We start from the raw sequence: 21878 nt of genomic DNA, 5'->3' as shown, positions 1-21878 counted from the left end.
TGAATAATATTTTACTATATTTATTTCTATTATATTTACTATAACAACTATTGTAAAAATACTGTACATGGACTACAATGCCTAAATTATATAAAATAATGCCTAAATAATCATTTGAGCACTTGCAAAATGACTGCAGACAGTTAGTCCTAAAGATCGTAAATGCTGTGCAGGGTGAAGCACAGTCAGAGAATGTATTCTCTTTTTTTTAAACAACAGAATCTGATACGGACTGTCAGTGCACCTGCAGATGTAAAGGGAGAACATGAATAGGAGAGAAAGAGAAACTGACTGAGTGGGAGAGAGATAAGCGCAATATGGGCCATGTGCTTGTTCCCCCCCCTTAACGGGGTTGTGTAACCGTCTGAATAGCTTTGTACACAGTGAGACACCTTGTGGGGATGAAGTGTAACTGCAGGTATTGTGTAGACTTTTTGGATCAATAATAATTTGTTTGTATGTGTGTATACAGTGCCCTGGTTAAGCTGTTAAATAAGTCAATTGAGGGCACTGCTGATGATGAAGATGAGGGAGTTACTCCTGATACTGCCATCCGCGCTGGACTTGAGCTGCTCAAGGTACTGTTCATAATTACTATGTACTAGTTAAAAGTTTTCAATGTAAGGGAAAACAGGATTTCTAGCTCTTTTGAAATAAGTTTTAAGAAATATGTAGACATACAATGACATTTAAAATTAATATAAATACAAGTCAGTTGCTACAAAAAGCGTAGGCTATTGTTCCATTTAATACCAAGTGTCTTTGACTCATTCAGTAATTTTCTTAAATTGTGTGTTTACACTTGGCATGTTTGGTTAGATTAAAAGGAACCCTGGTGCGATTTCTCTGTTAGTGCGGTTCATTTGAATAAGTGTAAAAGCTGCCATCCAAAGCTGCCTTTGTGCGCAGACCGAGACAGCTGAAAATATGAGTCTTGGTCTGCTTCCAAGCGAACTCTGGTGCGGTTCGAAATAAAATATATGCACACAACATGGACCAAAGACATGTAAACGAACCAAAAACAGGACATGCTGTCACAAGATGCAACCCTAAAAAGGACAGAATGCTCAAGCATAGCTGTTTTTTCTCGTCATAGTCGCGCTGTTGCCCATCACAGTTCGGTACAGACATCAGAACCGCATCTCCTCGCAGCAGATCGTCATTTGTGTGTGTGACGGAGGAATTCCTGCCGCTGTCTTGACACAATTACACCTTTTATAAGCTCTTCACGTGTTGTCAGCTCCATCATATACCATCATTTGTACGCACTTATGGCCCAGCACACAGCATTGTTTTGGATGTTCGACAAGTTCCGTCGCAAAATAAACATAATAAAATCCCTTTTTTCCCTTCTTCTTTAGGTTCAGTGTTAAAAATGACAGTGTGAACGCTAAGAAAACCAGGACTAAATGTATTTTCTTTCTTGTTTTTTGTCTTGAACAAAAAAGTTCTAAGCTTGCTGTTCTGCTTTTCCTACCTCAGGTTTTGTCATTTACTCACCCCACTGCATTCCACTCAGCTGAGACTTATGAGTCTTTGCTGCAGTGTCTGAAGATGGAGGACGATAAAGTGGCGGAAGCAGCAATACAGATCTTCAGAAACACAGGACAAAAGATTGAGACAGAACTGCCACAAATCCGCTCGTATGAACACCTCCCAAATGCATACACACAACATCTTAAACTCATTATATACTTATTGATACAAACTCTTCAGTCTCATCAACTTTATTAAATACCAAAAAGTAAAAATGTGTAGTTAAATGTTCTCTAAATCTGTGTACAGGACTCTAATTCCCATACTACACCAGAAGGCAAAACGAGGCACCCCCCACCAGGCCAAACAAGCGGTCAACTGCATCCATGCCATCTTTCACAACAAAGAGGTCCAGTTAGCACAAATATTTGAGGTAAATCTATGTGCATAAAAGCATATTCACAAATCCAGTCGTTGCTTAAAATGCCACCAAATGTATAACACATTACTTTTTTTGACCGTCAATACCTGTGAACGTTACGATAATGGAAGAAATTGAGTTTTTACTGCATGCAAGTTTTTCAGATATGCCTTTTTGTCTCTGTTTCTTCAGCCATTGTCTCGCAGTCTGAATGCAGATGTGCCTGAACAGCTGATCACTCCACTCGTGTCTCTTGGACACATCTCCATGCTGGCCCCGGATCAATTTGCTTCACCCATGAAGTCAATCGTAGCCAATTTTATCGTGAAGGACCTTCTGATGAATGACAGAGTGAGCATATTGATGTATTATTCTGCTTTAGGCATGTAGGAATCATTTTATTGCCTTGCATGGTAAACTAACCCTCTTTCCCTGTCAGTCTGTGGGAAACAAGAATGGGCGGCTCTGGACAGCTGATGATGAGGTTTCCCCTGAAGTGCTGGCTAAGGTAAATGTCTTTGAGTAATCAGGTTGAAAACAACATTTCTTGTTGATTTGTGTGTGTGTATACATGTGCATGTCTGTCTGTGTTTCCAGGTGCAAGCCATTAAGCTGTTGGTCCGCTGGTTGCTGGGAATGAGGAATAATCAGTCTAAATCTGCTAACTCTACTCTCAGACTCCTCTCAGCCATGCTGGTCAGTGAGGGAGACCTCACCGAGCAGAAGAAAATCAGGTACTAACTGGGTGTCCAGACTCCCCCAAGTAATTTTCTGTAATTATGAAAGCTGCCCTAATCCTGTAATGGACCTCTAACCTTTGTGTTTGTGGACACAGCAAGTCTGACATGTCTCGACTGAGGCTTGCAGCGGGGAGCGCCATCATGAAACTGGCACAAGAGCCTTGTTACCATGACATCATCACTCCAGAACAGTTCCAGCTCTGTGGACTCGTCATTAATGTGAGTTCAGCCACGTGGACACGTATGGAACACTTTTTAGGAATGGGCTGACATTAAAGTTATTAAATTATATTAAAATTACAATAATTTTGTTTTAATGGCTTAACATTCTATACCGTCTAAATAAATAAAAACTATCTATAAATCAGTTTAAATTTAACATTATTATGTGCAGTCCAATAATTTAATTTAAGTGTTACCTCAAATACAGTGACACTTTAGATGAAGTCTTGCAAATGCATAATTGTAAAGTCATTTAAGGTCTTAAAAGTACAGCAGCAAAAACGGTTGTCTGTGAGAGCCTAAATTACAACTGTTGGTACATGAAACATTGACTAACATGAGTGGACATATTAGGGCATGCTACAAAAGCATATATTAGCCATTCTACCCAAACTTTGCATTTTTTCAGAATTTTTTTCCCTTTCCCCTCTCTTCATAGGATGAGTGCTATCAGGTGCGGCAGATCTTTGCTCAGAAGTTACATGTTGCTCTGGTGAAGTTGTTGTTGCCACTGGAGTACATGGCTGTGTTTGCTTTGTGCGCTAAAGACCCAGTGAAAGAGCGACGTGCTCATGCCCGACAGTGCCTTCTCAAGAACATCAGTGTCCGCAGAGAGTACATCAAACAGAATCCCATGGCCCATGGTAGTTAACATTTGTTTTTTGGTATAACACTGAAGCAATAACTGTATTTTCTGCAGGATTGCATGAATGACAAAGACCTAAATATCCTGCCTGTTCTCTCATTTTTGTTTTTCAGAAAAGCTGCTGTCTCTCCTGCCAGAATATGTGGTGCCATACATGATCCATCTTCTAGCTCATGATCCAGACCTTACCAAGCCACAGGATTTGGAGCAGATCAGAGACGTCAAAGAGTATGAGTGTTAAACACATTCACACACTTTTGCAGTTTCCCCCTTCTACACACATGATCAGATCATGTATAGCTACATGATCTGACCAATACTCTCAAATTGTAATACTAATTCAAGATGAAAATGTATTTTATCAGGTGCTTGTGGTTCATGCTGGAGGTGTTGATGACAAAGAATGAGAATAACAGCCACTCATTTCTGAGGAAGATGGTAGAGAACATCAAACAAACAAAAGATGCACAGTCCCCAGACGACCCAAAGGCAAACGAGGTCCGTATCATCAACAAATCATGTTTAGTGTTTATTTATTTCTGAATCCCAGTGTGTTTTACTCTATTTTCATGCATTTACAGAAACTTTACATTGTGTGTGATGTGGCATTATTTGTGATCGCAAACAAGAGCACTTCATGTCATCTGGACTCCCCAAAAGATCCTGTGCTGCCTTGCAAGTTCTTTACCCCGCCTGATAAGGTAACAACTACTCTGACTACCGGTATGCATAATTACGCTTTACATGTGACCTGACTACGAAACTCATTCCATCTGTTCCTATGTACAGGATTTTGTCAATGATAAGGAATATCTCTCACCAGAGGCAAAAATAGTTCTGCAGACAGGGAAAATCCAGGTAGGTTTTGTCACCTCTGTAACTATATGTGAATGATACCCGGATGACACATTTGTGTAAACATTCAGTATATGGCAAAGGCATGATTGCTCAGGTTTTAAAAATATAAACTACTGTTAAAATGTTTTTGGTTGGCAAGAAATTAATATATTTAGCAAGGACACATTAAATTGATCATAGTGACAGTAAAGTCTTACATTGTTACAAAAGTTTTCTATTTCCAATAAATGCTGTTTTGAGAGAGAAAAACATAAAGCAGTAAAAGCAGCACATCTCTTCTCAACATTGATAATAAAAAAAAAATTATTGAGCACCAAATCCGCTTATTAGAATGATTTCTGAAGGATCATGTGACACTAAAGACTGGAGTAATGATGCTGAAAATTCAGCTTTGCCATCTCAGGAATAAATTACATTTTAAAATATATTCAAATAGAAAACAGTTCATTTAAACTGTAAACATACTACACAATATTTATTTTAGTGTATTTTGAACAAATACATTTAAATGTAAAAATGTATATTAATATAGAAATTCATTTTAAATTATAGTTCTTACTGTATTAATCAAGTAAATGCTACCTTGGTGAGCATAAGAGACTTTTCACAAACATTAAAAAAATCATACCAATTGGTAGTGTTTATTTATAAAAAATGAGTGCATACATATGTTTTTCACTACATTCAAACATTAGAACATTACTTATAATCTCATAAACTTATAAGTAAATGTATTTTAGGTTCAGCAAACAAAAAGTTTAGGAACTCCTAGTTTGTTGGGAGTTATTTTGGACACGGATAGATCAGTTGGGAGTTATTTTGCACACGGATAGATCAGTAACACTATTGAAAAAATCCATTTTATGTATTGAAATGATGCAACTACCAATTTAATTCCTTGACTGCATTACGTAGCTCAATTGTTACTTAACACATTAATAATTTTCAGCAACCACCAAAGCAGACAGGTGTGTTGGGGGCAGTGAACAAACCTTTAACGGTAACTGCTCGGCGACCGTTCATTAAAACCACCACCTCCGACACAGGGAGCAACGCAAGCACTAACTCCCAACCCAGCTCGCCTGCAACAAATAAGAGCAGGTTTGTGTTTATCAGAATTGATTTATTTTTACTTTTCATTCACTAGTTGATTAATCTTTACTGCAGGAAGTGTCATCCTTATCAAGAATTTACAACTTTCTCTTTCTCTATCATAAAGGGATGTGAGTTCTGAGGCTTCAGAGACGGGGGCGAGGGAGAATGAGGAGAATCCAGTGATTACAAAAGCAGGAAGTGTAAAGAAGGTCAGACATATCCCATGTAAACACTGAAAATGCTGGACTTTCACACTTCTGTTGTCCCTTATTCATTTTTTTGCTCTCTCTTAGGAAGAGGCGGCTCAGCCCAGTGGGAAGAAACGTGCTGCACCTGCAAGTGACGGCACAGAGAACAGCGTGTCTTCAAACCCCTCTGCAGTGTCAGTGCCCCCTGCCAATAAACCACGACGTGGCCGACCCCCTAAAAACCCTGCGGTTGTTGCCACACCAGATAAAGAGGCTGGAGCTACGACAGGGGGAGGGTCTGGGCGGGGCCGGAAGAGGGCAGCACCTGCTCAGGATCCCGCCACCACAGCCTCAGCTGATTCAATCAGTGTCAAGACACCAAAACAGCAGAAAGAAGCAGAGCCCAAAAGAGCGGGGCCGCAGAGACAGATCGACCTGCAAAGGTAACTGAGTGACTTTTCTGTACATTATTCATAGTATGATATAAATCACTTGTAGTTTTACTGGAAATTAATCTAGAATTTCCACTTTACCACTAGGCCTGCATTTGATGATCTATGAATGCTTTCACACCATTTCCGAAGATGAATTTTTATTTATTATTTTTGTTTTCCTGTATGCTGAAAATAACTCAAAAGCCGTAATATTTAATATTTGGGAGGTGTCTTTGGTACCATGAGTGCCACCAGAGTTATTATAGAAATGCTTGCAGAGCTAGAGAATAGTGATGTGCTATAAAATAGGGAAGTTTGGCCTTGGTTTCTAATTGGTTAACGCAGCGTTCCAGCCAGGCTAAGATACATGATATACAGTGCCGAACCCATTTATTAACCTTTGTATGTCAGGGACTTTTTCTAGCAGGAGGATGGCATCTAATGAATTTGCTTACTAAAACATTCACATCATGACATCACGTAAAACATAAATCATTCAATGGAAATAATAGAAGTATCTTGTAACTTTAATTGTGCAGTATACATTTCTAGCACCACATTGTTGTTAAGTAGTAGAGGTATATTGTTTTATTAGCATAAGTATAATTAATAATTAAAATAACTTGTTATTAGCAAGCAGCCTGTTATTCACAGGATACTATCATTTTCATTTATACTTTTTGGGGTTTTGTTTTAGTATGTTTTTATTTGAATGCATGTAAATTTGCATGGGCGCTGGACAAGGGAAGAACTTTTTCTTGTGGCCCTATTCATGATAAAATCACCCCCGTTTGTTAAACCGCTTTTTCATTGAACACATGAATGGCTAGAGTGCATTTCACATTCATTTTTACATGCACATTTTTTTTATTTTTGCTCAAGATCATTTGAAAACCTGTATGCCACATTCTGTCACCTTTAGCTGTTATTGAATTCTTTTATGTGGAGTTGAGGCAGGTGTTTCTTCTGTTTAAGATCAGTGAGGGTAGCACAGCGAGAACAGCATGCGTACCAAGACACCCGCCTGTCTCAGAAGACTTATGGAAGTGAAGGGGAGACAGAGAGAGAATTTGAGTCCAGCCCAGAGTATGTACTCTCACTCACACAGCTACAGGAGCAGCAGGAAGAAGCCATTCTCGAGCAGCTCAGGGGTGCAGCAGGCCCCAAACTGAGAGAATCCACCTATGCAGCAGAGCAGGGGGAGCTGTCAGTGAGTGTCTGAGGGAGAGCTTCATTTAGCACTGGTGTCATAATGTAACCTTGAGCACTCAAGCAGTTCATGTTGCTTGAAGGAATAGTTCCCTAACATGAAAATTGTCATTTACTTTACCCTAATGTTGTTCCAAACTGTATCAATGTTGCCGTTTTTCATTGAATTGAAAGTTTGAAGAATGTGCTCAAGCAACTTTTTTTTATTATCAATGTTGAAAACAGTAGTAATGCTTGTTCTTTTGTTGAAACTGATAAAAAACAATTCCCAGTATTCTTTGAATAGAATGTTTTTGTTTATTTTTTTATCTTTGGATCAATGTAATGCATCCTTACTGATGAAGCAATTAATTTCTTAACTTTTTTTAATTCCTACTGACCCTCTGTTCTAAATTTCTACTTTTATGTTTCACAGAAAATTGTTAAAAAAAAAAAAAAAAAAAAAAAAAAGGTACACTGGTGTGCAACGACATAGGGACAAGTAAATATTGACAATTCTTTCTAAGGTTTCTGCTGGCCCACATGGAATCTCACCTGGCCTAGATATCAGTACTTGTCTTACTGTCTGTCATACTCTGCTATAATGCAAATAGTTGATTTATGTTTTGTTTGCGTTTCAGGTAAAGCGTCGGTTAGTGAAGACGAGGACGGTCCGGCAGTAAATGTTTGAATGACCGAACGAAGACACGCATCTACTTAAACATGAAATGATCTTCACAAACCTGAACTGTCTTTACCCCACACCTCAGATGAATGAATTCTTTAGATTCAGATGTTCAAACTTGTATGTAGAAACACAGATCTGTTTCTCTTCATTAGTTTTCTTTTTTGTTTTGTTGAAATTGTTCTCGTTGCGCTCTTCCTCTGTCTGGAGCCACTTTTAAAAACAAACATTTGAAAGAAAAAAAAATCTGTTTTAATCTGCTCTAAGGTTGCTTATTAAATACATGGAAAGATTTTTTTTACTGTTTTATCTCCCTCTCCTCTTTTAACCCTCTATTAAATCCAAATATTGTCATCAAATTTCTTTGATTGCAAGGATTCATTGAGGCTCATTTCCTGCATTCATTTAGTTGACCTCTACATTTACAGTGCAAGGACTGCAACACTGTGATTAGTAATGCTGCTATTTATTCTGCTGGGTGTATGAGCATGCATTCCTCATTCAAGGGACACCCTGCATTTGCATTAATTCTAAATATTGTTCCAATATTCAAGTAGGATATTCCATTTAATTCCCCCCACACACATTTTTAACCATTATAAAGCTGTTTTTCACCAAATTACATTCTTAGAATATGCATTTCACATCTACTGACATGAAGTAATAACTTGCACAGAACAGAGATTCACAGATAAGTTAATTTTTCACTTTTTTAATTCAAAAGAATGACAGTTTCACAATAAATAACCATGCTTGTACGGCTCGAGTAGGTTTGTTTCTGTCTCGTTTTGTAAAGGAGTTTAAAGTGACTAAAGCCAGAGCCTATGACCTGCATTTCTCCTTTGACAGAAGTTTTTGTCCTTTTATTCACTTCGTGCAATATTGAACAAGGTGATCACTACAGGAAGACAGTCTTTTTGTTTTTGTTTCATTTTTGTTTTTCATACAAAATATAAATCCAGCCATCGATGGTGCATTCTAGAGATGAACAGTACTTTATCCCCCCAAAAAACTTGGCTGTATGTACATGAGAAAGGTGTATGAAAGCAACTAGCTGTGAAAGTGGGGGCATTATGAAAACAGATGGTATGTGGGAAAAATGCTAGCAAATAGAGGGAGGTCAAGTAACAAAGGGAGAAAATAAACCTTTTAACAATTCGCCCCTGCAAGAACAGAACACTAGGTAAAAAACAGGTTCACAAAGCATTGTGTGGCAGTACTTGCTCTTGGCCCGTTTGCTTTGAAGCATCTTTGTAGAATAGAAAACTCTAGCTGTTTGATTCATGCTTGGAACATCAGTTTGAGACGTGTGAAATATTAAATAATATCTGCAGCCTGCGAGTGGAAATCTGAATACAAATGCGGTATGATCAAAAACACACCCCACCTCACACTGAGACTCTTTTAAACCTCTACACCAACTAGTTGTGTGCCTTAACAGTTTTTGATGCGCCTCACCTTCTTGATTGTTCCACAACTGAAAAAGCCAATCATTATTAGAGGAGAAACTCTTGTCTCTTCACTTTCTCATCTCTGCATGTACAAACTTTTAATACATTCTTCAAAAAACAAAACAAACCTCAAGGCAACTCGAGGTATATCTGTCCGTGATCAAGTCGAAACCCTACAGCTGCCTTGAAAAGTAGTAGAAAGGATTTGTGGCCACCGATACCACATCGACCCCTTTGTCAAAAAGAGGGAAAAGTGAGAAGGGACATCTTCCTTTGATTAAAAAAATAATTAACACTTCACCCAATACGTTTGAAACCATGTCTGCACTCACAACGTAACACCATGTCATCTGGCCATTTCAACTACTATACAGACTGATTAGTGCAAAGGAAAGCCAAAAGAAACATTAAAAGAATCAAATGAGCAAATAAAACACTTGTTCATCGTCAGAGCGTCAAATAGAAGGGGTCCAATTAATCTCAAAATTGTTTTTATATACTAAATATCCCATTCAAATAAGCAAATCCCAAAACAATTTTATAGTGTACAGATAGAAGAAGAAAAAAACATTCCTGCTATTTTGCCTTTTAAATGTACACAACCTTAAATATACTAATTTACATGTTCCAACATTGTTTCACAGATGCAAGTGGGAGTTTCTTTTAGTGTGAAATGACGGTGATACAGGCTGTATCTTTGTTGGGTTTCTTTAAAAGGGAAGTGACGTCTTAAATTTAAGAGGGAAAATTATTGTAGCAAGGCAAAAACAAAGTGACAATGATGGGAGGAAGAAGACAAGACGGGGGACGTGAACATTTGCTAGAGATAGATGATGACTAATTGTCTTGCAGTCTAACTGCTGATCTTACCCAAACATTCACTCTGAACACAAACCAAGATGGCTGATGCACGTGTGGATGGTTGGGTGTGCGAGTGAACGGGTCATGAAGCCGGAGGGGTTTGAGGGAAACATGGCCTGATGAAAAGAACTGGATGATCAGTTGCTTAGTAGCAGTTCTGTCGCTGTCTCCACATCCCATGATTTTGATGACAAGGCTACTATTACTGCATTCTGTTTGGGAGAGAAAGACAGAATGTTACACTCCATTTCTAAGCAACAGTAAATTTGACTGAACAATATCACACTGAAATTACAGCCAGACTGACTTAATCAGAACATCATAGAGAGCTTTTCCACAAGTCAACTGAACTTACAAATGCCAAATTTCATTCTTTCCAATAGTGCCTACAAACATCACAGGAAAAAAAATCCATGAGTGAGAGTGTGTGTGTGTGTGTGTGTGTGTGTGAGAGAGTGAGTGAGTGAGTGTGTGAGTGAGTGTGAGCCAATTGATTAAAAACATGAAATCGCACATTTTTCTGTAATTGATCGCACATAAGCTTTTAAAATATTTTTTATATTGTAATAATTTCACATTTAATCTCCAAATGTAGATTTGAATGTAGAAACTAATGTAGAAACAAAAAAGAGAGTAGCCTATATTTTGAATATTTGTTTTATGGCATCTTTTAAGAAAGAAGGCCAGTACCGATATAATACAGCTACTGATGTCTGAAATGCATTTATTTTTCTCAATTTTAGCCATTAAAACCATTCAGCATTACAGTATAATTAAAAGCTATCAATATCAAAAAATTACAACAACAAAATATTTAAGTGAACTTAAAACAATCTTCACATAAACCTATTGTAATAAATGCCACGTTTACCTGTGCCCTTCAATATATCAGGGCTCATTTTTTTTTTCTATTGGCCCAGTCATATTTTTACTGGCCCTGTCAAAATGCACAAAAAGTTATTGTTTCTGTAGTTTGTTTTACACATGTAACCTTGTAAACAGTGCCCATAAGATTTTCAGGTAGGTCTAACAGGTAGGATATATACAGAAATGTAATAAAGTTATCATACACTTCATAGTCTTCACTGCATACATTATAAATTAAATATAGATAAATCCTTTTTAAAGACACAAAAGTTATTCAGTCAAGAGCAGGGAGTGATTTTCTCTTTGTTTTGTTCTTTGATTATCGCACATTGTGTTTATGCACAGACACATTTCAGTAGGTTCACGTTGTTTCCACACATTCAGGATAATGTTTTGATTTGTTGCCGTGTTTAGCAATTATGATTGGATCCGTGTAGGTATTTGCAGTCAGGTCAAGGTGGTTGGTTAAGGGTTTTATTTTGCATCTCCATGTGGTCCCGTTCGACATCTCAACTTGTCTAAAAAAAATTATTTACCTTGAAAAAGGGTGTGATTAATTTTTTTTATCTATTGACAGCCCTAATTAATATATATATATATATATATATATATATATATATATTATATTATATTATAATTAAATAGTTCAAACTGAACATTAGAATGAGAAAGAAAGGTGATTTAAGTGACAATATACATTTGTAATATTAATTTCGCAATATATACCGCTTTTAATGTATTTTTGACTCAATAAATTCAGCCTTGGGGAGCATGAGAGACTTCTTTCAAAAACATTTAAAAAAAAGTAATGTTTCCCAACTTTTGAGAGGTACTGTAAAACGTTATTTTAAAATTGTAGTAGAAATCTTACCAACCCCAAATTTTTTAATGGTAGTGTATTTGTCAACATGTGAGAAAACATTTACCTAAAAATATTAATACATGAGTAATATGTATATTTTACAGACACTGTAGTACCAACTTTTGTGACATGTGAAATGAAGTGTCATTTTTATTTGATTTTATTTAAATGTATTATAGGTTTAGTCGTTTACTACTATGATGTTCAGGCAAGGTTTGATAACTCAAGAATGCATCTTTAACCAAAGCAATTTTGTCTTGTCTGCCAGCCACTGTGGTGGGCGACCTTAAAACATCTCAGATTATCCTTGGACAAAAAAAAGATGCACAATTATTGTAACTGCTTCACAATCAAACAGAAGCATGTGCGGTACGGTCACTTGTTTCGTTTCAGGAGTCTTGCACTGCAGTAAACAGTCTATTACTTTATCAAAGGAAAGTTCACCCTATTTTCGTGTTATTTAACTTACTCAAGAAAGATTCACCCATGCATGTATTTTAAATTAGTTTTGACAATCATAACTTGATCTTCCGGTGAAAAGACAGACTTCTCTCTGGTGATACATGCCGAACTTCTCCAAACATTTAGTCCGTTATGAATTTCTTGTTTATGAGTTGTTTTTTAAGGACTTCGAGATTAAAACAGCTATTGAGTAGATTCTTTCAGACATTTGAATAAAAAAAGGGGGGCTAAAATGTATTATTCACAAGCCACCATAATTGTGTATATATGTTAAAGGGTTATTAGTTCACCCAAAAATGAAAATTCTGTCATTAATCATTCATCTGTCATCTGTAAGACTTTTGCTCATCTTCGAACACAAATGAAGATCTTTTTGATGAAATCTGAGAGCTTTTTGTCCCTCCGTTGACAGCTATGCTACCACCACTTTGATGCTTCATAAAAGATTGTAAAACTAACCCATATGAATTAAGCTGTTTAGTCTAACATTTTCTGAAGAGATACGATCACTTTATATGACGAACAGATTGAATTTAGGCTGTGGCAACATCTTCAAGATGTTTGAAACCTTCCTGTAAAGCTACCTGAGCAAAGCTACCTGAGCAAAGCTATGCGCAAGTGTACCTAGATGATAAATAAAATGTATGACATTATTTATGAAAGAATTTTCACTTTGCAGCATTTTTACACAAGTGCCTAATCTGTTCATCACATAAATTGTTCAAATTCAGAACTGTCTCTTCAGAAAATTCGCACTATACCGCTCAATTCATATGGATTAGTTTTACGATCTCTTTCATTACGAAAGTGTCAAAGTTTCAGTTGCGTAGCTGTCAATGGAGGGACAAAAATTAGAGATGCACCGATTGATCGGCTGGTGACCGGAATTGGCCGAAATCAGCCATGACTGGCGACCGGGCACCGCATAATCAACATCGCGCAACATCAGCATCACACGTGCACACGAAACGCACACGTAAAACCTTGTGAATTACGTCCGTTTCACTTTTTTTTTTTTCGGCGTACATGTTGATCAATGAGTGGGTTTACACCGGGAGCAGGAGCAGCACCGTGGGCATCAAGCAGGAGTGTCATGTGAGCAGCAGTGAAGCGCAGGTTTCGGCGCCGAGTCATTTTTGCTGCGCTGCTCACACTCAATTAAAGTGAAAGCACATGTTTAGTGGACAAAATAAATATGATTTCACACAAAAAGTGCCCAAAATGCACCAAATTTGCATGTCTAGTGCGTTTTGCGAGTTGGCTATGTCAGAAAAGAAAATGAAGACTCCAAAATATTTATAGAAAATTTACCTATTTAAACTTGTTTTTATTATTCAGTTTGGGTAAAAGTATATGGTGTTTTATTAAAAAAAATATAGAAAATAAATATTTGTGTGTGCTGTAAAGTGGTTAGAAATCGGTATCTGCTAAAATCGGTATCGGCAGGTCAAACTCAATGAAAAATCAGAATCGGCCTAGAAAATTTTAATCGGTGCATATCTGACAGAAATCTCTCAGATTTCATCAAAAAGATTTTCATTTGTGTTCTGAAGATGAACGAAAGTCTTACGGGTTTGGAACGGCATGAGGGTGAGTAACTAATGACAGAATTTTCATTTTTGGGTGAACTATCCCTTTAAGGGCCGTAATATGACAAGCTTAAAAACTCAGTGACAGTGTTCATATCCAATTTATATCAAGTAATGTGCTGAAAGCTAAAGGCAACACGTGACAATAGTGCCACGCGCCCCTAGGTTTGCCAACCCCTGCTGTAATATGTGCATTTCTGAATTACCACACTAGCAGCGGTCCATTTTCAGTACTTACTTTGTCAAAGCCCATTGCACAAAGTTTGTCTATTTTGCGTGTGTACTCAGGACTGGACACGGGAGCCCCAGCGTAAACGTGAGACCAGAGACGAGCAGTTTGTTTGAACATTTCTGGATTCTGCTTATACTGCAAAAAAACACAACAGTGATGTACTTGAAAGGTTTGCAATGCTTTGTTATTGCACATTCTCTGTCAGGCAGACACACTGACGGCTGCCTATTTTACACACGCATATGTACCTGATTGGCTACCACAGCGTCTTGAGGATCATCTGGCTCTGCTGCAGCTAACAGAGCCTGTAGTGACAGCAGGACTGTTCGCAAAGTCATAGCAGCAGCCCTGTACACAGGAAGTGAAGACAGAATAAGTAGTAGTTGAAGAATGAGTACAGAATCTTTCAAAAAAGGAACAGGAAAGAGACAGTACAATAGTTTAGAGTGTCAAAAGCATTAGATGATGCAGGATATGCTAGACATATCATACTCAATTAATAAGCACTCACCATTGGTCTTTTAAAATGTCCAAACATATCGCCCCCGTAACTGAACTTATATTGGGATGCCAGATTTTAGTAATAAACCTCACCTGTAAAAAAAGATGGAATCGGGGGGGAAAAAATCATGTTTTAACTTCAACATCCTTTGATCTCTCAATATAAATCAACAATAAATCATAATCAAGTGCATAATCATCAGTGCAAAGTGCTAGAATTGAGGGGGAATTGGGGATATACCCCATTAGTTAAATTAAAAATAGAAAAATGTAACTTGTATTGGAACTAAAATATTTAAGTTGAATTATTACACAGATATAACATGACTTTAATCATTTATGATTACAAATTTCTGATGTCATCTCTGTTTACAGTCCCATTTAGAACATACTAGCAGGTATTTTTATATAATGTCAATAGTAGTAATTATAGCATGAATAGGTTTAGCTGCCAAAGAAAATACTGAGTTCTTCACTGCTTAGTAAATCAAGTCAATTTAAGGCTGGAAGACTGGTTAAATCTATAGACTGTCTTTGAATTTGACTCCTCGAGACTGTAAAGGCCTGTTCACACCAAGGATGATTACTATAACGATAAAGAAATAGTTGCAGAAATCATTAGAAATATAAAAAAACACAGCAAAGTCCACTTCACAACAATAATGATAAGGGGGGCACAAAGAAACAATATTATTCTAATCACTTTCAAAACTATTTTTCCAGCAAATGGACAATAAAAACAATGACAGCCCATAAGAATCCATCCAGCTTTAAGACTTTGAGCATTAAAGTGGCAGACGAAAAAAATAAGTTTTACTTAAAGAGGCTATATGCGTTTTTCTGAAATTTAAACTCGCGACTGACACCTGTGGCCAAAAAACAGAACTGCTCTTCCTTTCTGCTCGCTCGTACGTGCACACTTCACAAGTCATCTGCTGCAAGGAGGTCAGGTCAACATTATGTTTACAGAGGTAAGAACAGTCAAATACATATATTGTTTGAGATAAGTGTTCGGAGTGATCTAAAACGTTTAACATGAACGCGCTTGACGTCATATCCGCAGACAGCGCGGGAAAAATCCGACCCGACGGAAAATAGGAAAAATAGGATACAGGCTTATACGTGCACCCACTGTGAGCAGACAAGGTGTCAGTATGCTCATCAGGAGATGTTTGAGTCATAAATGGTAAAATAAAAAGGCTATGGTTATGTTTATTTTGGGGGAAAAGTTCCATATAGCCCCTTTAAAGGACAAGTTCAGTATTTTACACTTAAATCCCTGTTTACAGATTGTATCTGATGAAATAGAACGGTTAAGATTAAAATTTGGACACATGCTCCTGTCCCGAGAATTTTAGGTTTATGTCGCTTCCCCCCACCCCCACAATGGTTGTCTATGTGCACTGGAACATTCCTTCCTAAAACACATTAAACTTTCGTTTACAAAGACGTGAAACTCACCGAGTGGTCAGGGGTGTTCACTGATATTCTCACTCAAAAATCGCTGCAAAAGATGCTTTTATCGTAGTTTTCCAGCTCTCAACGGAAGAATGGGTGTGATGCGTTTGAAAAAAATAGGTCCACACACAGTTTTACAACGAATGGTAAAACACCTGTTGGAAAGCATCTTTTGCAGCGATTTTTGTGTGAGCATATCAGTGAACACCTCTGACCACTCGGTGAGTTTCACATCTTTGTAAACGAAAGTTTAATGTGTTTTAGGAAGGAATGTTCCAGTCCACATAGACAACCATTGTGCATTGTGGGTGTGGGGGTGGGGGGGGGGAAGCGAAATAAACCTAAAATTCTCGGGACAGGAGAGTGTGTCCAAATTTTAATCTTAACCGTTCTATTTCATCAGATACGATATGTAAACAGGGCTTTAAGTGTAAAATACTGAACTCGTCCTTTAGCCTAATTTAATAAAAATCTGTAAATTCGTTTATTCCATGGAAACTTAATAATACTCTTCACTCTGTAACTTTCAAATGGTGCATAAGATGCTAACAAATTAGTAAGTTATTGAAGTTTTTAATATTAAGTGAACATGGTTGTGTATCTTTAAGCACCTGCCTGCATCATGGTATGCAAGACCCACTATTAACTATCCAATATATTTCTGACTGGTAAAATCTCAACCTACATGCTTTTCTTAGTTTCACATCGAATTACACTAGATTATGTTTTACCTTAAATATTAACCACAATAACTAATAATCATAAAAACATTGAATATATAAAAAAAGAGATTACCTTAGGTGGATTAAAAGGATATGTCTCAGGAATCTTGATTTCTAACTGATATCGGCCCCCTGTGGGGAAAAATAGCTTGTAAGTTACAATCTTATCCACAACATTAATGTTTTTGCAAACATCATGGCAGCAATAGAGAAGACTGAAAAAATAGTCACAATACCTTCATATGGTGTGTCTGGTGGTCCTGCTATTTCACCCTTTAACTCTGTGAAGTTTTCATCCACCAGATCTACTTTTATTTGATTTTTACTTGTCTGTTATAAAGCAAAACAAAAATGGAAACCGATAAAAAAAGTTAACTATTGTGCACTTTATGTAACTGTGATCAGGAAAAAATGTCAGAATCAAACATTTAGCTAGGGAGACAAAGTAGTTTTCTTTAATTCTATAGCCCAGAACAAAGAAGTGACCAGTATATAGCCGTGAGGCTTTCTCAAAACATAACGAGCTGCCTAGGTAGACAGCATGATAGGAGCCTATAATTCCCAATAAAAGCTGTCTAGGTAGGCAGCTCAAAATGTTTAGAAACAGCCATTGTACTGCACTACTGAAAACTACTCAAACAGCCTAGCAGCTAACTGTTAACTGACACTAATCAAACATGTCTGGACACGACAAGTAAAAGAATAAAAAAAGTATTTTAAAAGATAAAACCTACATTAATGGGCGATAAACACGAGTGCTTATATTATTATAGCACACTAAACAAGTGTTAGTGAAGCTAGCAGGCTAACTATGTCAAATAGGATGTAAGCTCCATAGCTAGCATAGCGTGTGTAATCACAAATCTAGCCGTTCTTTGATGCGTCTATAAAGTATTTTCGCATTTCGGACTAGGCTTTTGTTTTAAAACATCAAGGGAAGTAAAATGTTTTCATATATGACTTCCGTATCTAAAGGCCATCATATAACAGCTCATGCTAACATTAGCTTAGCATGCTAAGCTAGCTCATTGGCTTCTGAATGTTTATCCCCAAAAGTCCTTTTGTTTGTTCTCAACGGGTAAGAAAATAGAGTGAAGTAACGTTTTTTCAAACCTCTTCGCTCTTCAGCACTTCTTTAAACTCTCGCTTGATCCTCTGCACAGCGATGTTTGCCATGGCTGATTAATTCCCCTCTCTCGCACTCTTTCTCTTCCGCTGTTTTTGAACCTCCAGTCCGCAAAGACTGATAGAGCTTCACTTTCACACCTCTCTCCCTCCCTCTCTCTCTCCCTCTCCTAAACAGTAAGCTGAACTCCAGTACAAACACTGGCAAACACAATGAGAGCCTGGAAAACTCAAACGCTGCACTAGAACACTGCGTTTGTCCTCTTTGTTGAATCAGGTGGAGATATTATGCGTAGAAAAGCAGGGCTCTTGACAGATCCAGAAAGCTTTCAGATCTAGGATCAGTCCCCTATGGAGTGCTGCTGTCACATGATATTGTGGATGCATCTGTTTCATTCCCACGTGATACAAGCAAAACACATCTGTTCATCCTCATCACCCCTGCAATGTTTTTGCTAACAATTTATATTTTTAATGAACAAATCAAAAGTAAATAATATAGACCTCAATTGTATATGGAAAATTTACATAAATTAAGCGATTTGAATGTAACCTACTAAATGATCAGTCAATTATGAAAATGAACATACATTAAGATATTTGAATGTAACATACAATTATCTATTAAACATTACCATTCAAAAGTTTTGGATCAGTAAGATTTTTTTGGGCTGAATTTGTATCAAAGGTGACAGAAAAGACATTTAAATTATAATGTAACCAAATATTTCTGTTTCAAATAAATACTGTTCTTTTAAACTTTCTATTAATATTTTTTTTTTATTAAAATCAGTTTCCATAAAAATATGAAGAATCACAACTCTTTTCAACATTGGTAATGATAATGTGTCTTCAGCACCACCAAATCAGCATATTAGAATGATTTCTGAAGGATCATGTGACACAGACGTTTTTTGTTTTGTTTGTTTGTTTTGTTTGTTTTTGTGATCAAACAACTGCAGCCTTGGTGAGCATACTTCTTTCAAAATATAAAAAAAGCACAAACTTGAGATCACAAGAGATCACAGCACTAGCAAACCACAATGATCCAATCAATTCCAGATGAATGAAATCAAGTCCCACCCCTCATTTTCCTTGTTCGATAAGCCATTTCACTTGGACACACACACACACACACACACACACACACACACACACACACACACACACACACACACACACACACACACACACACACACACACACACACACACACACACGCACGCAGAGTGATCTCTGGTTATGAAAAACAGTCAGAAAAAAAGATTGTTTTGGTGCAAACACATTAAGTATAGCTGCATGTCATGTAGCATCATGTGTTTGTTTTTTTTAATAAGAAAACATCATGCCAACATCATGAGACACGTCAATTGCTTGTCTGAAATTTGGGGTGAAATTAAATTAAATCGCAGAGGTAAAAAGTGCAAAACTCCCTATTCACCCTGCATAATTACTCACCTTTTTAATTAGGCTACTTTTCTCCATTACATGATCCCTTAACCCCACTGTAGAAGAACTTTAAGTTACAAAGATATCAAATGAACTGATTGACATGCCAGTTTACTTTGGCATGTTACTTAGCGATTTAACACTACAAATTAAAATACCATAGAAATTATTTTTTGCAATCAGCCATTTTCAGTATTTTTTCAGTATTGAGTTGGTCATGTGACCTTAACATGGTGGCTTTCAGTAGGCGACCTGCTCCGAGTAAAATAAATATTTTATTTGATATGCACATTTTAAATATTCCAAGTAGGGCCTTATGCAATCACTAATAATGCAATCTAATGTTATTTCTAAAAGTTCTCTGAATGTTCAAAACATACATTTTTAAAGATGTTTTGGTGGTTATGCAAACGTAAAGGGAACATACAATTTTGCAAATATTATGGGACTGTTACTTTTGAATGGTCTCTGAACAATCTGAAACAAGAAGAAACATGTTAGTTTACAAATGTATAAAATGTTTCAGAAAACAATATGCCATGCATGACCGATGTATATAGATCCATAGACACCTTTGAACGAATGTTCTATTAACATTACTGGAAGAATGTTTGTTCATAACTTTGAGAAAACCTTGCCAGAATGTTAGGAAAGTTCTGAGAATGTTCACTGTCAACTGGGATTGTGTCTAACACAATTATGGAATTTCAGCAAAGCAGAATTATGAGTATTTCTAAGCTGGTGTCACTGTTGCCTTAATTGTATATGGGGGAATGTTACCACAAATGCAGTAATTACTCACATAAATGTTTACAGGCTATTGTACTCTTAGTCTTAATGTCAGTAATATACATAGTCTACATCATTGGTATGGGTTTTCACTGTAATACAACACAAAAATGTCACAAATATTGTTCATTTATTATATTAATTAATTATTTTTTAGAAAAGCTGCAGCAAATTCAGTAATTGTATATGGAAAATAAGAAAGAAAGTTAAACAAAATCATTCTGGGACTGATAGGCTACTGAGATGAATGGAGTCTTTATTTTTGTTACGTTGTTTTTACAGTTTTTCTCAATTGTTTAGACACAAATACTGGTACTTGAGACACAATGACCACAACATGTAACTCATTCACCAACCCCCTGAACCAATTCTGCTAAACTACAAGCAAAATTCCTGCTTTACACTCAAATTGCGGTTCTAAAACACACTTTTTTCAAAACACTACATAAAAATTCTCTGCATTTGGCACAATTTTCATGCAGAAAATCTCTTGTTTTCACAAGGAACACACTGCCATTCAAATATGCACACTGACTCATCACATGGGCAAACACCTGTCACACAGTTTTACAATTAGCAATCAGAGCTTTAGCATAAAAGGGCAACAGGTGAGCTCTTCAATGGAGCAATGGATGCCAACATTGGATTTTTTTTTTTTTTTTACTGTAACGGTATACAGTACATTCTTCTGTTGTTTTGTATGTAGACCACAGTATGTACAACTTTGTGTTGGGATGTACATTGCATTGTTTTTGTGGGAAAAATAAAATATATTTGTTACCGTGTATTTGTGTGTTCTTAGTATAGAAACAATATTCTCAAATATTTTACAACACACTTATGTATGTAGGCTATGTACTGTTTGTAATAAGTGTAACACTGAACAAAAAAAAGGCCTAAGTCATTATGATGAATGGAGAAGAAGTGTTTTCCATTCATCATAGTGTTTTAGATTGAGCACATCAGTGTTCAACTGGTTCTTATAAATGTCTATTCATATGGTTTGTGTGTGTCATTTGAAAACAAAATACCATTTTGAGAAGAAATAACATTGTTTTGAATGTAAAGTTTCATTTTGCAGGAGAATTGAGGGGGTTGCCCTTTGTGTGTGTGTGTTTTGATTTGTGTGTAGAGTTCTGAGAATATGAGGCATGCTTTCAGAAAATGTAGTATGTAAACAATCGAGAAAAACTGTAAAAAGATTTTCCAATTTTATTTTGTTTTATTTTAATTAGTTTTTTTTATGTGTAGCCTACAACTTTGAATGTAGCTGGGGCTAATCTATTTCCATAGATTATAAGAGCATATACAAAGCTTACTTCATTCATTCATTCATTCATTCATTCATCATTCACACACACACACACACACACACACACACACACACACACACACACACACACACACACACACACACACACACACACACACACACACACACACAATGACTGTCAGTGATGTGACCTGCATTTATGCATTTCATATTTAGGCTACACCCCGCCGAGTGCCTCTATGACCAATGAATAGATGATGCGCTCTGCGAACGAACGGTGAGAA

At 36.8% G+C, this 21878-nt stretch overlaps 2 protein-coding genes across 7 annotated transcripts in view; one reads left to right on the top strand and one right to left on the bottom strand.

Annotated features, from left to right (window-relative positions):
- The window catches only part of pds5a (PDS5 cohesin associated factor A), a 31564-nt gene extending 23252 nt beyond the window's left edge, over nt 1–8312 (top strand). For 3 of the 6 annotated variants that reach the window (XM_079615265.1, XM_079615264.1, XM_079615266.1), the window contains exons 18-34: nt 473–578; nt 1483–1643; nt 1786–1909; nt 2090–2248; nt 2337–2405; nt 2495–2631; nt 2733–2856; nt 3299–3503; nt 3619–3733; nt 3871–4003; nt 4087–4206; nt 4295–4363; nt 5313–5464; nt 5583–5667; nt 5752–6089; nt 7056–7290; nt 7910–8312. In XM_079615265.1, the coding sequence (XP_079471391.1) occupies nt 473–578; nt 1483–1643; nt 1786–1909; nt 2090–2248; nt 2337–2405; nt 2495–2631; nt 2733–2856; nt 3299–3503; nt 3619–3733; nt 3871–4003; nt 4087–4206; nt 4295–4363; nt 5313–5464; nt 5583–5667; nt 5752–6089; nt 7056–7290; nt 7910–7951 (2374 nt within the window). In that variant the 3' untranslated portion in view covers nt 7952–8312. The remainder of the gene's footprint in view (nt 1–472; nt 579–1482; nt 1644–1785; nt 1910–2089; nt 2249–2336; nt 2406–2494; nt 2632–2732; nt 2857–3298; nt 3504–3618; nt 3734–3870; nt 4004–4086; nt 4207–4294; nt 4364–5312; nt 5465–5582; nt 5668–5751; nt 6090–7055; nt 7291–7909) is intronic. The other 3 variants (XM_079615268.1, XM_079615267.1, XM_079615269.1) reach the window with 1 other exon arrangement.
- Nucleotides 8313–8649: 337 nt separating this feature from the next.
- On the bottom strand, nt 8650–18520 carry ube2kb (ubiquitin-conjugating enzyme E2Kb). Its single transcript, XM_079615270.1, has 7 exons — nt 18072–18520; nt 17195–17288; nt 17032–17090; nt 14789–14871; nt 14526–14625; nt 14284–14412; nt 8650–10477 (listed from the first exon to the last, which is right to left on the bottom strand). The coding sequence occupies exons 1-7, from the start codon at nt 18132–18134 to the stop codon at nt 10403–10405; spliced, it is 603 nt and encodes a 200-aa protein (XP_079471396.1). The 5' UTR covers nt 18135–18520; the 3' UTR covers nt 8650–10402.
- Between the last annotated feature and the right edge of the window lie 3358 nt (nt 18521–21878).

This window comes from Phoxinus phoxinus (genome assembly GCF_949152265.1).
Source record: "Phoxinus phoxinus genome assembly, chromosome: 6".
NCBI classification, from domain to species: domain Eukaryota; kingdom Metazoa; phylum Chordata; class Actinopteri; order Cypriniformes; family Leuciscidae; genus Phoxinus; species Phoxinus phoxinus.
The sequence above is the reverse complement of the archived record's forward strand: the minus strand, read 5'-3'. Positions and strand labels throughout refer to the sequence as shown.

What these genes read in the sequence shown, in the direction of transcription:
- ube2kb (XM_079615270.1), bottom strand. Translation starts at nt 18,134, where the DNA reads ATGGCAAACATCGCTGTGCAGAGGATCAAGCGAGAGTTTAAAGAAGTG. An exon ending in GACATTTTAAAAGACCAATG is followed by an intron (nt 14,626 to 14,788) that starts GTGAGTGCTTAT and finishes TCCTGTGTACAG; the next exon opens with GGCTGCTGCTATGACTTTGC. An exon ending in ACGCTGTGGTAGCCAATCAG is followed by an intron (nt 14,413 to 14,525) that starts GTACATATGCGT and finishes GTTTTTTTGCAG; the next exon opens with TATAAGCAGAATCCAGAAAT.